Source organism: Juglans regia, chromosome 11 (assembly GCF_001411555.2).
Source record: "Juglans regia cultivar Chandler chromosome 11, Walnut 2.0, whole genome shotgun sequence".
NCBI lineage: Eukaryota > Viridiplantae > Streptophyta > Magnoliopsida > Fagales > Juglandaceae > Juglans > Juglans regia.
The window spans coordinates 17,961,018-17,976,272 of NC_049911.1; the positions used below are offsets into that span (position 1 = coordinate 17,961,018).

General features: G+C 39.2%; 1 protein-coding gene across 1 annotated transcript; it reads right to left on the reverse strand.

The window, feature by feature from the left end:
- Positions 1 to 5,942: 5,942 nt before the first annotated feature.
- On the reverse strand, positions 5,943 to 13,865 carry LOC108984284 (auxin efflux carrier component 2-like). The gene is made up of 6 exons (XM_018956222.2): positions 12,702 to 13,865; positions 12,337 to 12,490; positions 11,579 to 11,664; positions 6,729 to 6,886; positions 6,547 to 6,623; positions 5,943 to 6,433 (listed from the first exon to the last, which is right to left on the reverse strand). The coding sequence occupies exons 1-6, from the start codon at positions 13,747 to 13,749 to the stop codon at positions 6,367 to 6,369; spliced, it is 1,590 nt and encodes a 529-aa protein (XP_018811767.1). The 5' UTR covers positions 13,750 to 13,865; the 3' UTR covers positions 5,943 to 6,366.
- Between the last annotated feature and the right edge of the window lie 1,390 nt (positions 13,866 to 15,255).

Below are 15,255 nucleotides of genomic sequence, written 5' to 3' on the forward strand. Positions count from 1 at the left end.
TTTCCTGGTGGTTGCCATGTGGGTGGTCTGGTTTATGGAAGGAGGCTAAGTTTTTTGCTTTACGTGGGGCTGGGCAGTGCTAACGCACGGGTTTTCGTCGTGCAGGTGGTTGTGTTGTTTGCCCTAAGCTGTGACCGAGGGGAAAGGCGTGGGTTGTTTGGTTTCGACGATAGCGATTCTAGGTTTACTGTCGTGTGTGTGCTGTGTGGTATCCTCATGGGTGAGCCACGGTGAGAGTGGGTTGTGAAAGCGAAGGGTGCGTGAGTGAGGTACAGCTTCTCCAGATCTGTTTGTGTTTATTTGTGGGAGTCTAGGATGAGTTTTATAGATGAGGCGGAGGAGGATGTCGTGAGTGATAAGAAGATTGGATAAGTTGGAGTTGGGAGTTGGCTTTGATCAAAGAATTTTATTCAAACTGGGAATCCAACAATATAGGAGTACATGCACGCACGGACTTGGGAAAGAAATTCAAAAAACTATAAACACTATCTAGAAACCTATCTTAAAATATATCTCAATTTAATAAAATAAAAATTTAATCCAACTTCATCTATAAAAATGTCAACAGAAAAATAAACTAATTATCAAACTCGATAAAATATCCATAATTATCCCTAATAATATAGAATCGGGTCGTTACAAGAAACAAATGGCAAAAGTCGTGGGAGAGTACAAGGAGCATGTCGTCCATCCAAATGGATGACAAGCGAAAAAAAGGTTTATGCTACCATTGTGATGACAAGTGGAGCCCAAACCACACTTGCAAGAATCCTAGAATTTATTTTTTGCAATGAGATGAAGAGTTATCTGATGAGGGAAGGGAACTAGCCATGGAATAAAAGGCAGACAATGAGGTTGTTAATGTGGAGGAGAATAAGGTTGAGGCACCTGAAATTTCCCTGGCAGCCATTGCAGGGACACCTACTATGAGAACCATGTGACTAATGGGAACTTTGATGGGGGAACTAGTTGTGATTTTGGTTGATATGTGTAGCTCGCACAACTTTGTGGAGTCCACTTTAGTAGCCAAATTGAAGCAGCCAGTTGATGTTTCCAGCAGCTTAAATGTCAAGGTGGCCAATGGACAAAGTTTGAGAAGTGGTGGCATATGCAAAGACATGAATCTAAAGGTGCAAGGTATAATGTTTCAACGCTCTCTTCATTTACTAAACTTGGCTGGTTGTGACATTGTTTTGGATATTCAATGGCTGGTTATGTTGGATACTATAACTTGAAAATTTTCCAAGTTATTGATGGGCTTTACATATGGAGGGAAAAGGGTGGAATTGAAGGGAAAGGAGTTAAAACCCTCTGTTGTAGAGGATGTTCAGAAGTTAATTAAAGTAACCATGGCCAAAGCCAAGGGTATTTTATTACAAATTATGGCCCATGAGGTTAAAGGGCAGAAACTGAAAGTGTTAGAGCCTGAAGTTTTGGAGCTGTTGGTAGGGGTGTAAACTCAAACCGAAAAACCAGAAAACCAGTCCGGACCGGACTAAACTGGACCGGTTTTACCGGTTTTGACCGATCCAGTCCGGAACCGGTCTTTAAAATGTAAAAATCGGCCGGTTCCGGTTCTGGGATTTTTTGGACCGGACCGGTTGATTAAAAAAAATAAGAAATAATATTTTTATATATAAGTTTTATACAAAATATTTTTTATATATTAAATATTAATATATATAAGTTTTATATATAATGTATAATTATAAATTTTTATGTGAAATTTTATATATAATATATATATTCATATATGAAATAATTTCTTATTATAATTTATAAATTATTACATAAAATGTTAAGACTAAATCACTAAAAATTTATAATTAATACTAACATATAACTTATAACTATACCAATAGTCTAATATTAATACTATTATATAGTCTAATATATTAATAAAAGTATAAAACAGTTTTTTTTAAATCAAATTCTTTTTTATAAACAAATTTTTAATGACAAATTGTGAAACTTACATGTTAAAAAAATCAGAAAATCAGACCGGACCGGACCAGAAATCGGTAAAACCGGAAGTACCGGTTTAGGAGGGTAACCGGTGCGTAATCGGTTTTGAAAAATACAAATCTGGTACATACCGGTTCGGTCCTAGATTTTGTCCAAAACCGGACCGAACCGGACTGGTTACACCCCTAGCTGTTGGCTAGTTTTGAAGGGGTTTTTAAGGAACCCGAGGGGTTACCCCCACCCCATAGACATGACCACAGGATTGTCCTCAAGGTGTGTACCCAACCCATTGCTAATAGGCCATATCGATACAAGTATTATAAAAAAATGGAGATAGAAAAGATTGTGGCAGAATTATTGAGCTCAGGAGTTATAAGACCAAGTACTAGTCCATTTTCATCTCCCGTTTTACTAGTGAGAAAAGTGGATGGAAGTTGGAGACTTTGTGTCGATTACCGGGCACTTAATAAGGAAATTGTGAAGGCAAAATTTCTCATTCCCGTAATCGACGAACTGTTAGATGAGTTGGCTGGTTCGATACTATTTTCTAAGTTTGATTTAAGGTCTGGGTACCACAAAGTGAGGGTGGCGGTGGATGACATACCCAAAACGGCCTTCCAAACACATGACGGGTATTACGAGTTCTTGGTGATGCCATTTGGCTTAACAAATGTCTCGACCACGTTTCAAGGGTTGATGAACGATGTGTTCAAGCCATTTTTGAGGAAATTCGCACTTTTTTTTATGATATACTAGTGTAAAGCCAGTCTCGGGGGGAACATTTGGGCCATCTAAAACAGGTTTTATCACTGCTGGAACAAAATTCTTTGTTTGCTAAGAGGTCCAAGTGTATGTATGTCGTAGAGGAAATTGAATATTTAAGCCATGTCATTAATGCTAGTGGGGTAATGGTTGATTCCTCTAAGATTGCCACTATGTTAGAATGGCCCAAGCATAAGAATGTGAAGTCTATAAGAGGATCTGTAGGGCTAACGAGATAACGGGATACTACTGGAAGTCAAAAAAGGGTACAGGACCATCGTAGCCCCGTTGACGGATTTATTAAAAGTGAATTCTTTTGAGTGGAATGATAATGCTAAGAAGGCTTTTGAGGAGCTTAAGCAGGCTGTATCACAGCCTCCCGTGTTGAGATTACCTGATTTTAATAGCCCTTTCACTATTGAGTGTGATGCATGTGGAATGAGGTTGGGTGCGGTGTTGATGCAATCAGAACAGCCCATTTCTTACATGAGTAAAGGCCTTAAAGGGAAGGCTTTGTTACTATCAACCAATGAAAATGAACTTTTGGACAGCAGTGCAAAAATGGAGAACCTATTTACTTGGTTAAACTTTTATTATTAAAACTGACCAAGAAGCATTTAAATATTTGCTAGAACAAAGAATGAGAACTGAGATGCAACAAAAATGGGTGGCGAATTTGATGGGCTATCATTTTTCTATTGAGTATAAGAAGTAAAAGAAAATAGAGTGGCGGATGTGCTCTCAAGAAGGATGGAAGATCCAATCAAGGGTGAATGTGAAACTATGGGCTCTCAAGAAGGATGGAAGATCCAATCAAGGTTAGATGAGTTAAAACACAATTATCAAGAATGAAGTGAGATGATTATGTTACTTGACCTCAAGGCAAATCTGAATGTGCCTTAAGGGCTATTCGTTGAGGCAGAGGGTGATTCTAAAAAGGGGGCATATTGTGTTTGTGGAAGATTCTGATCTTTAAAAAAAAAGTGTTGCAATTTGTCCATAATAACCCTTAAGCAGGCCATTCGGGATACTTGAAAATATATAAGAGGGCCAAATTAGATTTTTACTAGAAGGGTATAAAAAAAAGACAAAAAAGCTAGTTAAGGAATGTGATACTTGTCAGGTCATGAAAAATGAGATAGTACATCCAGCTTGGCTGCTTCAGCCACTTTCCATTCCCAACCAACCTTGGACTGATATATCACTTGATTTTGTGGAAGGTTTACCCATTTCTAAGAGATTCAGCGTAATATTGGTGGTGGTTGACCGGCTCTCTAAATATGGTCATTTCATACCCTTGGCCCATCCCTACACTGCTCAAGTGGTGGCAGAAGATTTCATGAGGAATGTTTTTAAGCTGCATGGGTGCCCTAGGTCTGTGGTCTCAGATAAGGACCCAATTTTCTTGTGTAATTTCTGGAAGGCTATTTTCAGTGCAAAAGGCTCTTCACTTGACTTCAGTTCAACTTATCACCCGTAATTGAATGGCCAAACTAAAGCAGTCAATAAGTGTGTGAAAGCATACTTACGTTGCTATGCTAGTTCTAAGCCTAAGGTATGGGCTCACTGGCTTCCAATGGTCGAGTGGTGGTATAATATCACTTATCATACAGCGACTAAAATGACCCCCTATCAAGCTATCTACAGCTATCCCCCACCCACTCTTTTGTCCTATGTTTAGGGCATAGTAACAAATGAAGCAGCAGAACAGTTTCTCAACAACAGAGATCAGATCATCAATTTGTTAAAACAAAATTTAACAGTTGCACAACATAGAATGAAGCATTATGTTGATAAACAGAAAAGTGAAATAGAATTTGAAAAGCATTATGCTGATAAACAGAATGGGTTTACCATAAGCTTCAGCCTTATTGTAAAAAAGCCCTAGTTTTGAGGAGAAATCTGATCCTGTCTCCTAGGTACTACAAGCCTTTCTAGGTGGAAGATAGAGTTAGATCCATGGCCTATAGACTGAAACTACCCGAATCTTCAAAGATACACCCCACATTTCAAGTTTCGTGTTTGAAAAGGAAGTTGGGATCACAGGTCCCCATACTTCAGGAACTTCCTCCAACCGATTCTTTTGGTGAAATACAACTAGAACCTAAAAGGATTTTAGATAGAAGGATGAGGAAGCATGGAGACCATGTAGTGACAAAGGTTTTAATGAAGTGGAATGGTCTACCCATTGAAGAAAGTAGTTGGAAAATCTTGTGGAAGCTTCAAGGCCTTTACCCACACCTTGTGGGCAAGGTTTTTTGAAGAGGAGGTGAATGTTAGGGCTCCGACGTGAGGCAAAGAAAAGAAACAAGAAATGAAGAAGAAGGAGTTCACGTAGGATCTGTCGAAGTGAAGAGTTGAGAAGCTGAAGAAGTTTGAAGAAACTAGAAATGGCATCGTGGAGTCAATGTTTGTGTGAAGTCTTAGGCGCACCGTTTTGGCTTGGATGTTTTTATGATTTCATTTAAGTGCTATTGTAGGTGCTGCGCACCGTTTCATTTAGTGAGTCAATGAGTCTGTAAAACGCAGTGCGTTAGTCTGTCATGCTTTTCTATATACTGTCAGGTCAAGTTAGTTATATCTCAATTATGTAATGTATTAAGGCAAGGATGGAAAACTTTGTAAGGCATCTAGAATACTATTGAGGAAGTTCTGTAAAGAGGTTTGGGAGCCATCGAAGCACTCCCGTATGAATACAATTTCGCTGTAGCAATTTATCAAACAATTTGTGTGCACTATGTTCTTCAACTTGCAGCAACCATCTTCCTCCATTCATTCATCTTTCATTATTACAACAGCATCACAAGCAGATTTCTAACACCTTTATCATTCTTATTCTTAATTCTGTTGGCTAAGTTTGGAAAGTAGCAGAACCGTAACAGGAGAGGGGGGGGGGGTATCTAGCGGTAAGGATTTCGAGCGACGTCAACACTGGCAATAAAGAGGGAGAGGGCTGTGCAGATGGGTGGGGGGAGGGGTTTCAGGGGGGTAGCGAGGGGTGTTTGGAAACAAATGGTGGGGTAGGGGGATTATTTTTTAATATTTGATAATGCCAAGTCAGTTTGTGGATCCCTTTTGTGGGATCTTATTTGTGTTTGTAGTAGTCCTCATATGAGAAAAAAAAGGCTCAAGTAAATAGCAATAAGAGAATGCCCAAGGTAGCAGAAAGTCACAAAGAAACAAAGGTACACTTTATGAAGGAGATGGGAAAAAGAAGTCGCAACCAATTGTCATGACAAATATATATAGCTCATAGTCATCATGGTTTTGAGAAAGCTCATAATTGGAAACCCTAACTACTCGAGCCTTCTAGGCATGCATTCCCTGGTCTCTCTGATCATCATATCTTCAAGGTATATAATCCAAGAATCTCTGAGTAATTAAGTGCCTTGATTGTTATAATTTATTCATAGTAAAGATATTCAGCTAGCTCACAAGAATGTTTAACAAAACATCATTGTTGCGATTATTATTACCCTAGCCTAATGTTGCTGTTTGATCTCACACATGCATCATCATGTGTTGCTATAAATATAGTGCATGCACCAAATTGGCTAAGTACTGGCTTTTAAGAAATTTTTATAGAAGCTGTACTTTTCCCTGTGCCGCTGTCATGCGCGTTGCTCTCCGGCCCACAAATTACAGACCCAGAAGCACATAGTAGAGTATTGTTATGGGCAACGCAATCACCATTCCAACGGTAACCCTGACAAATATGCAACGTGTACGAGCATTTACAAAGTAAATATTCAATAGTTTTGGTGATTTTAGAATATTAAGGAAGAGAAGGGGAAACATGAGTACGTAACACAAACTTACGAAGTGCTAAGTATGTCTGCATGGACATTGTACTCCTTCGCAAATACGAAACAAACGATTCCTTGGGGAAGCGCCGCCTGCAGATATAAAAGGCAAGAACATATATAAGATCAAACTAATTAAAAGCATATCGGCGGAAAACCATACAGATGTTCGCATCAATCAAGTTAAAATGCTTGCACCTGAACAATTGCGACATGCAAAAGAACCCCACGAAGACCAATGACTACCGAGGTTAAGGCAATCACTGCTGGGCCAACCAGGAATCGAACTGCCATTGAAAACGCCGCTGCAGATTTCCCACACGAAATGATATTTGGCTGTGAAGCCATGAATAAACCTGTTCAATCAAGTAACAGGGATATCCATGAGAATATTTGAAAAACCACCACACCTTTCATTGGTGAGTCTATTGCATTATATAATTGTATTTACACATCTATGTATGGAAATTACATATACAGATTGATTACAAATAAATGAAAGGAAAGAAGAGAATAAATGGAAAGAATTAGACTACACTAATCACAAGTCAATGAAGTCTGTAAATAGGAAAGCCTTATATTAAGACAGGGGATCTTCATCCTTAACAACCCCCCCCCCAGCCGGAAGCTGAGAATCGGATTGGATTGAACGTGAAGCTTGGATCGAAAAAATTCAAAGAGAGGCCTGGACACACTTTTGGTGAAGATGTCCGCAACTTGCAGATGAGAGGGCACATACTGAGTGCAAAGTTTGCCCGCAACAACAAGTTCACGAAGAAAGTGATAGTCTAACTCAACATGTTTTGCGCGCTTGTGAGAAACTGGATTGGAGGTCAGGAAGATTGCACTTTTATTGTCTCATAGTAATAGAGGCCGCTGTGGAAGGGAAACTTTGAGATCATGAAGGAGGTGTGTGAGCCAGAGAAGTTCAGCGGCAGTGAGAGCCAAGGCACGGTACTCAGATTCACAACTGGAGAGAGAGACAGTGCATGGGTTGTTTCTTGGCACTCCAAGAGACCAAATTATAACCAAGATAAATGGAATAGCCCGACGTAGAGCGATGAGTATCAGGGCAGCCTGCCCAATCTGCATCCGAGTAGGCAACTAAAGCACCAGGAGTGGCAGATGGATGAAAAGTAAGTCCAAAGTGTAGTGTGCCCTTAACGTAGCGAAGAATGCGTTTGACAGCTTGAAAGTGGTCTTCAGTTGGAGAGCGTAGAAATTGACTGACTGAATTTACGGCATGAGCAATATCAGGACGGGTAATTGTCAAGTATTGTATAGCACCCACAAGAGATCTGTAAAGTGTAGGGTTCGAGAACAGAGGACTATCAGCAAACAGGTGTTGAGAAACAACCATGGGAGTATGAACCGGTTTGCTGTCAAGTAACTGAGCACGGGTGAGAATGTCTTGTGCATATTTGAACTGACTGATAAATAGACCATCAGTAGTGGATGTAGCTTCAAGACCAAGGAAGTAGCTAAGAGAGCCCAAATCCTTAGTAGCGAACTCAGAATTGAGCTTGCGGGTAAACCCGTCAAGAAGAGAGGAGTTGTTGCCTGTGAGAATGATGTCATCAATATAGAGAAGCAAATAGATCAAATCATTCTGCTTGTGGAAGACAAAAAATGATGTGTCGACGTGACTGCAAAAAAAGCCAAGTTGAATGAGAAAGGAACTGAAGCACTGAAACCAAGCGCGAGGAGCTTGCTTGAGACCATAGAAAGCTTTCTTCAGCTGACAAACATGATTAGCAAAGCGAGGGTCAATGTACCCTGGGGGCTGCTCTATATAAACATTTTCAGTGAGATGACCATTGAGAAATGCATTTTTGACATCAAGTTGACAGAGGAACCATTTGTGGGTCACAGCAAGAGAAAGGACAACACAAACAGTAGTAGCCTTAATTAATGACAGGGCTAAAAGTGTCAGTGTAGTCAAGACCAGGTACATGAGTGTAACCCTTAGCAACAAGACGGGCTTTGAGATACTCGATAGAACCATCAGGGAGATATTTGGTCCAAAACACCCATTTAGAGCCCACAATGTTGGTGTTTGAAGGCAGAGGAACTAAAATCTAAGTGCGATTGTTTTGCAAGGCGTGAACTTCTTCATCCATAGCAACAACCCATACAGGATTCTTAGCAGTGGATTTGAATCCTTTGGGTTTAGTGGATGTGAGCAAAGCAGTAAGAAGTCCAGAGGAACCCACAAAACTGAGATATCCTGGGTGGCGAGTCTTGACAATACCAGCTTTGGCTCATGTAAGCATGGGATGAGAGCCCAATGGAGCAGTTGCAATGGGAGTCTGAGCAATGATAGGTGACTCAGTAGTGGAGCCGGTGAAGAGTCCTCTACAGAAAGCTGTAAAGATGAACCTGCATTCGAATGAGCGACCTGCAAAGACTCATCCATAGGATCAGTACAAATAATACACGAGGTGCATCCGGATTGGAAAATTGACCGGGAAAGTGGGGCAGGGGAAGACACGGGTAGCTCTGTATGGGGAAGACTAGGTTCTAGGAAATTTGAAATTTGAAGGGATGAGATGGGTTGAGCCTGAGAGGTATGATGAGAGGAAAAGTGGTTTTCATCAAATTGGGCATGGCAGGTAATATAAAGTCTGGAGGTTGTGGGATCAAGACAACGAAATCCTTTGTAAGAGGAACTGTAGCCCATGAAGATGCAGGGAATACTGTGCGGAAAAAATTTGTTAGTCATGTAATCACATAAACATGGATAAACACGACAACCAAATAGATGAAAATTTTCATAATTTGGAGATGAACCATAAAGGAGCTCAAAGGGGGACATACCTCCGAGAAGCGGTGTGGGCAAACGATTGATAATGTAAGCCGCAGTGCTAAAAGCGTCAACCTAGAAACAAGTAGGCATGTGAGAATGAAAAAGAAGAGCGAGACCCGTTTCAATCACGTGACGATATTTCCTTTCAGCACGACCGTTTTGAGCAGGTGTGTAGGGGAATGAGAGTTGATGATGAATGCCAGAGTTACGAAGGTGCGCTTGAAAGCAATTGCTACTGAATTCTGCACCACCATCACTTTGAAAAATTTTGATATGAGCAGAGTGTTTATTTTCCACAAATTTTTGAAATTGATGAAAATATTATAGAAATCAGGTTTCAATTTCAATGGATAAAGCCAAGTGAAGCGAGAAAAGTCATCAATGAATAAAATATAATAGATAAAACCCAAATTTGACTTGATAGGTGCGGGGCCCCATAGATCGCAATAAATTAGATCTAATACTTTGGACGTACGACGTTCATTGCGAGAATAAGGCAAACGATGATTTTTTGCAAGTTGACATGTTCCACATAACACAGGTGATGGCAATAAAGAGGTAAAATAGAGCTATCATTTTTCATTCAAAAAAGAAATAACAGAATGATTCACATGTCCCAAATGGACATGCCATAGATCATATGAAGCAGAAAGAGATTTATTTTTTAGGACAGAAACAAAGGCAGAATTCCTGCGTTCTAGCATATATAAGCTGCCATTGCGTTTACCAGTTGCCACCACCTTTCCCGTTTGGCGATTCTGAATGGTGAAAAAATTATTAGTAAATGTAACAGACAATGAAAAATCAGTCGTTAATTTACTAATAGACAAAAGACTTTTAGTGATGCGCGAGACGACCAAAACATCTAATAATTTAAAATCAGGACAAGGTGAAGTTTTACCAGTATAAGTGATGGGAAGGGATGCACCATTCCCAACAATAACACAATCCTTACTCGTGTATGAAGTGAACTGGTCCAAAGTGGAATGGGCTGGAGTCATGTGGGCCGAAGCCCCTGTGTCTAAATACCAGTCCAAGGCGTCGTTCCCTGAGATTGAGCAAGAGGAAGTGAAGGCTTCAGCTAGCTGAGCTTCCAAGTTTGGACGATGGCGTTCATAACATTGCCAATAGCGATCTGCGAAATGCCCCTCCTCGTGACATATTTGGCAACGGGGTGGTCTCCACCACCACGGCTGTGTTGATTGCGAGAAGAAGAGGTCGTGTGATTCGGTTTCGCAGAGGTGCGATTTGAGGCAATAAATGCCGCTGGAGTGGGAGCAGCAGGTTCTAGTGATTTTTGGAAGAGTTCAAAACTCTCTGCCTTGGGCACCAAATCGGTAAAACAGGGGAGGGGAGTAAGTGCCATTTGTGCTGTAGAGAAGCTCTAGAATTCCGAGCCAAGACCTCGAAGGAACCAATGTACCTTGTCGGTGCCATCGACGGGTCGACCGATTGCGTGAAGTTGATCACAAAGGGCTTTGAAGGCTTGGGCATACTCAGAGACAGACTTGGTGCCGCGTTTCATCAACTGTAAGTCATCCTTGAGTCGGATCTCACGGGCCTTGGAACAGTGGCTGAAGGTGTTCTCCAAGGCAACCCAGACATCGCGAGAGGTGGAGAGACCCACCACTTCAGCCATAGCCTCCTCGATGAGAGAGAAAAGGAGAAGGCTTAGAAGCCGTTGGTCTGTGTTCTTCCATGCCACGTGCAGGGGCAAAACGGGGTAGAGACTCAAGTGTGCCGTCCACATAACCGATTAGTTCTTGGCTTTATAAGAGAGGAAGCAACTGGCTCTTCCACAAAAGATAGTTGGAAGAGGAAAGTTTTATTGTGACCATGTGAATGAGGGTGTTGAAGGAGAGGAGAGTGGACTAGCCATTGAAGAGGAGGATCGATGGAGGTTAATCCGTAAGTTCTTCTAATACCATGAGAATATTTGAAAAACCACCACACCTTGCGTTGGTGAGTCTATTGCATTATATAATTGTATTTACACATCTATGTATGGAAATTACATATACAGATTGATTACAAATAAATGAAAGGAATGAAGAAAATAAATGGAAAGAATTAGACTACACTAATCATGGGTCAATGAAGTCTATAAATAGGAAAGCCTTATATTAAGACAGGGGATCTTCATCCTTAACAATCCATAAAGTGGGTTGGATCAAAGTTTAAGGTTGTTGGGTACCAGAGCTTAATTGATAACATATATATATAGTCAGTTTGAGAGAGATACCTAGACTAAACATGGCCATTCCAAGGCCAGTGTCTGATATTATCGATATGCATCCATTAACGATAGACGGCATCTTGACTTGCCACCTAATAGAAATGAAAGGTTGGAAGATTTATTTGTATGAAATAAAAAATATATATGACTCTCCAAAAGTAAATAATTTTAACTTTACTGCTACAAATTCTCTATGCAAAGAGCTGTAAAAATAAAAATGCAATTTGCTGTAGTAACATGGTAATAATCTGGAATAGATATAGATCACAAAAAAAGTGGATTTAATGAAAAAATAATTAAGAAAATAATTTCAGATAAAAAGATGAGTAATCTGAAGTGGAACAAAACTGGTTGGAATTACAAGACCGGCATCATGACAGTCATTCCTGTATGAAATCAATTAGCAACAGCATCAGGGAAATCATGATAAAGAAAACAAGAATAGTTTTGTTAAAGATTCTTGTGAGCTTCAACAAAAATAATTGAGTATTTTCACAAAAGAATTACATAAAAATAATCTCACAAGTTGATGTGGTTTCATTTGATCCGTTAAATCTATTTTACAATAAAAGTAACTTTATAATCTGACGAACCACATCAAGACACGTCAGTTTGTAAGATTACTTTTGTATAATCTATTTGTGACTAGAATATTTCCCTAATTAGTATAAAAAGCCGAATGATAATTATAATAAATTACAATAATATAATAGTGTGAAATTAGACACTTAATTACTTGGAGAATAATCAGAATATTGGATTACCTAAAAGATATGAGAGACCAGACAATGCCTAGAAGACTCGAGTAGGTGTTGGGGTTCCTTGTGAGCTTCCTCCAAACCATGGTGACTACGAGCTTTGTCATGACAATTGGTGGAAGCGTTTGTGGCTTTTTTTTCCCATCTCCTTCATTCATACCTAATTTATCAGCATTTAGTATATATTCAGAATTTTTAATTAGTCAGTAATAATTAATGAAGATTTCCTTAGCAAGGGAATAATTGAGCAAATTGGCCGTAGACACGAACAATTTCACTGATTTGATTAAGGTAAAGGCTCGATCTAAGCCGGATCGAAGGTATACTAGTAGACAAATATGGTTGAATGGTTTGTTGGATCTTCAACAAACCTGTTGAAGACGCATTCTGGAGAATAGCAGCCTCGGAAACATCAACAACGACCCCCATGTCATTTGAGGTGGCAGCACCGCAGTTAACAGGAGACGATGCTATTGAGCTCCAAGCAAACATGTGAGGTTGATCGGCCTTATGAAACATCATACCCTCCTTCCTTGATGATATCTTCCCAGATTTCAGGATCTCATGATCTTCAAAATTCAAAGAAGTTCTTGGCGTCGTGCCTTTCGAAGATTTCAAGGAAAAAGTATCATCAAGAACTCCAACTTGGGGACAATTTGCATGTCCACGCGGCCAGGAAAGATCTAGTTGGTTGAAGCTTAGAGCCCTTGTTGCAAGTTCTTGGAAAGATTGTACAGAATATATATCTACACCTGTTAGGTTAGAGGCTCGTGGAGTCATAGAAGATGCAGATGATTTCCTCACCACCACATGGAGCTTTCCATCATCACGGATCTCAGCATCAGCCTGTAATGGTTCACGACCATCTAATGAAACAACATCGGTATCAACACGGAATGAAGCAATGGACCCTGCAGTGTCTGGAAACAGCTCTGTTATGAGAATTCTTGCTCCTCTATATTCAAACATAAGAAGCAGCAGATTATTCCATACTACACTCTGAAATACCACAATTTGAACCATCAGAGAAGCCGAAAGATCTCCATACATGGCCCTCAGGAGAGGGATGCCCATGACTAGAGTGTTTGGGAGAGTAGAAAGTGAAAAGAGAGTAATCATCCAATCAAAGCTGCTTTTCTTACTGATGGTTATCCAAAGAAAGAGAACTCCAAGAATGACTAATTTTTGGAGAGAATCAGCTGCAATAAACTTATAGTTCATGGTGTATGGGTTATTGTGGGAAAGGAGTTCGAAGCAAAGAACTGGGATTGCAAATACAGCTACAAAACGGTTGATGCCGGAGCATTGCTCCGGTGTGAAAATTTTCGACCACCGTACAGAGGCATAAGCTAAAAACATAGCGACATACAAGGGCACAAGTGCCGAGAATACATCATACACATCCTTGCCGGCGATCATGGGTGACAGATAGATCGGTAGCTATTGACAAAAGGGACTGTCCAGTGTCCAAGTGCCTGTTTCTGTCTCTGTGTGCGTGTAATCTAAAACTGGGAGAGAACACAACAGAGGTAAGAGGAGAAACACTTTAACTATTGTCTTCTCAAAAGGAGGGGCAGGGTGACGAGTGCAATGATTTCATTGTCTGCTGACAAATGGGCTCATTTCATTCATCACCAGCAAGCAAGAACTTCACAAGCAGCCAACTCATGTGATTTGATGCGCATGCAAAAAGAGTATACACAGGCAAAGAAATCTGGTATATTTATGGAGTAATAACTATCTATATTATAGCAAGATCGTCTCTGAGGTCGTCCCTTTTATTCACTCTTCTTTCTTAGATTTTGTAATAATTAAATAAATGTTCAAAACAATCTTATGATATTAAAATGGAATAAATAATCTGTTTTAAGAATTTTAATTAAATATACTATACTAAATTCACATTAGCTAAAGCATTCAAAATTTATGAACCAGAAAAAAGGGCACACTTCATTATATATATCTTATGCGTATGCATTTGTTCAACATAATATCAAATCAATAATTTGATTTGATTACATATTATCAAACTAACTGATTTGATTTTCATAATTATCAAAATCAAGAGAATTGATTTACGAAAGTATTTATCTTATCTCATCTCTATGTATTTTTCCTATAAATAGGGAACAATGTTTTGTACTCTATCACACTTGAGAATAACAAATATGTAACTCTCAAAATCTCTATGCCTCATCCTCTCTTCTCCATCTTCTTTTCTATTATATTTTATTTCCTATCATGGTATCAAGGTTTGGCTAATCCAAGACTCATCCTATAGACTATTTCTTTTAAAGGTACTCTTCCACTATCTTTACCTCTAACAAAAATTTTGTCGTTGTTCACAAAGTTTTTGACCCAAATGCATGCACTTAGAGTACTTTTATTAGCTGTGGGTTTTTCTTTTTTATTGGATTTTGTCCGTTGTGACCCATTTTGGCCTTTTGATTTTGATCTTATAATTGACCAAGATAATATGTATCCCATTGTCAACTCGATCTTTTGGTCTATTGTTAGTCCTTTGTTGGTTTGGCCCATTATTGACTCATTATTGGCTACAGCTCTAGATTTGATGTTCGAGTTAGCAATCACTTCATCAAGAGCGCCACTTTCATCATCTCATCAGTGATCAATTAACGAATATGAAAGCTATACTCAAATTTCAAACTCAAAGTCTAAAAGTTCTCTACCTTGAGTTTAAGGAAATGTTGAAAATAATATCAAATCAATAATTATCAAATCAACTTATATGATTTTTAAAGATATTTATTTTATCTCATCTCTATGTAACTTCCCTATAAATAGGGACCAATGTGTTATATTATATCACATTTGAGAATAGTAAAGGTGTAGCCCTCAAGTGCTCTATTCTTATTTTTCTTTTCTCCATCTTCTTTTCTATTATATTTTATTTTTTTATGGCTT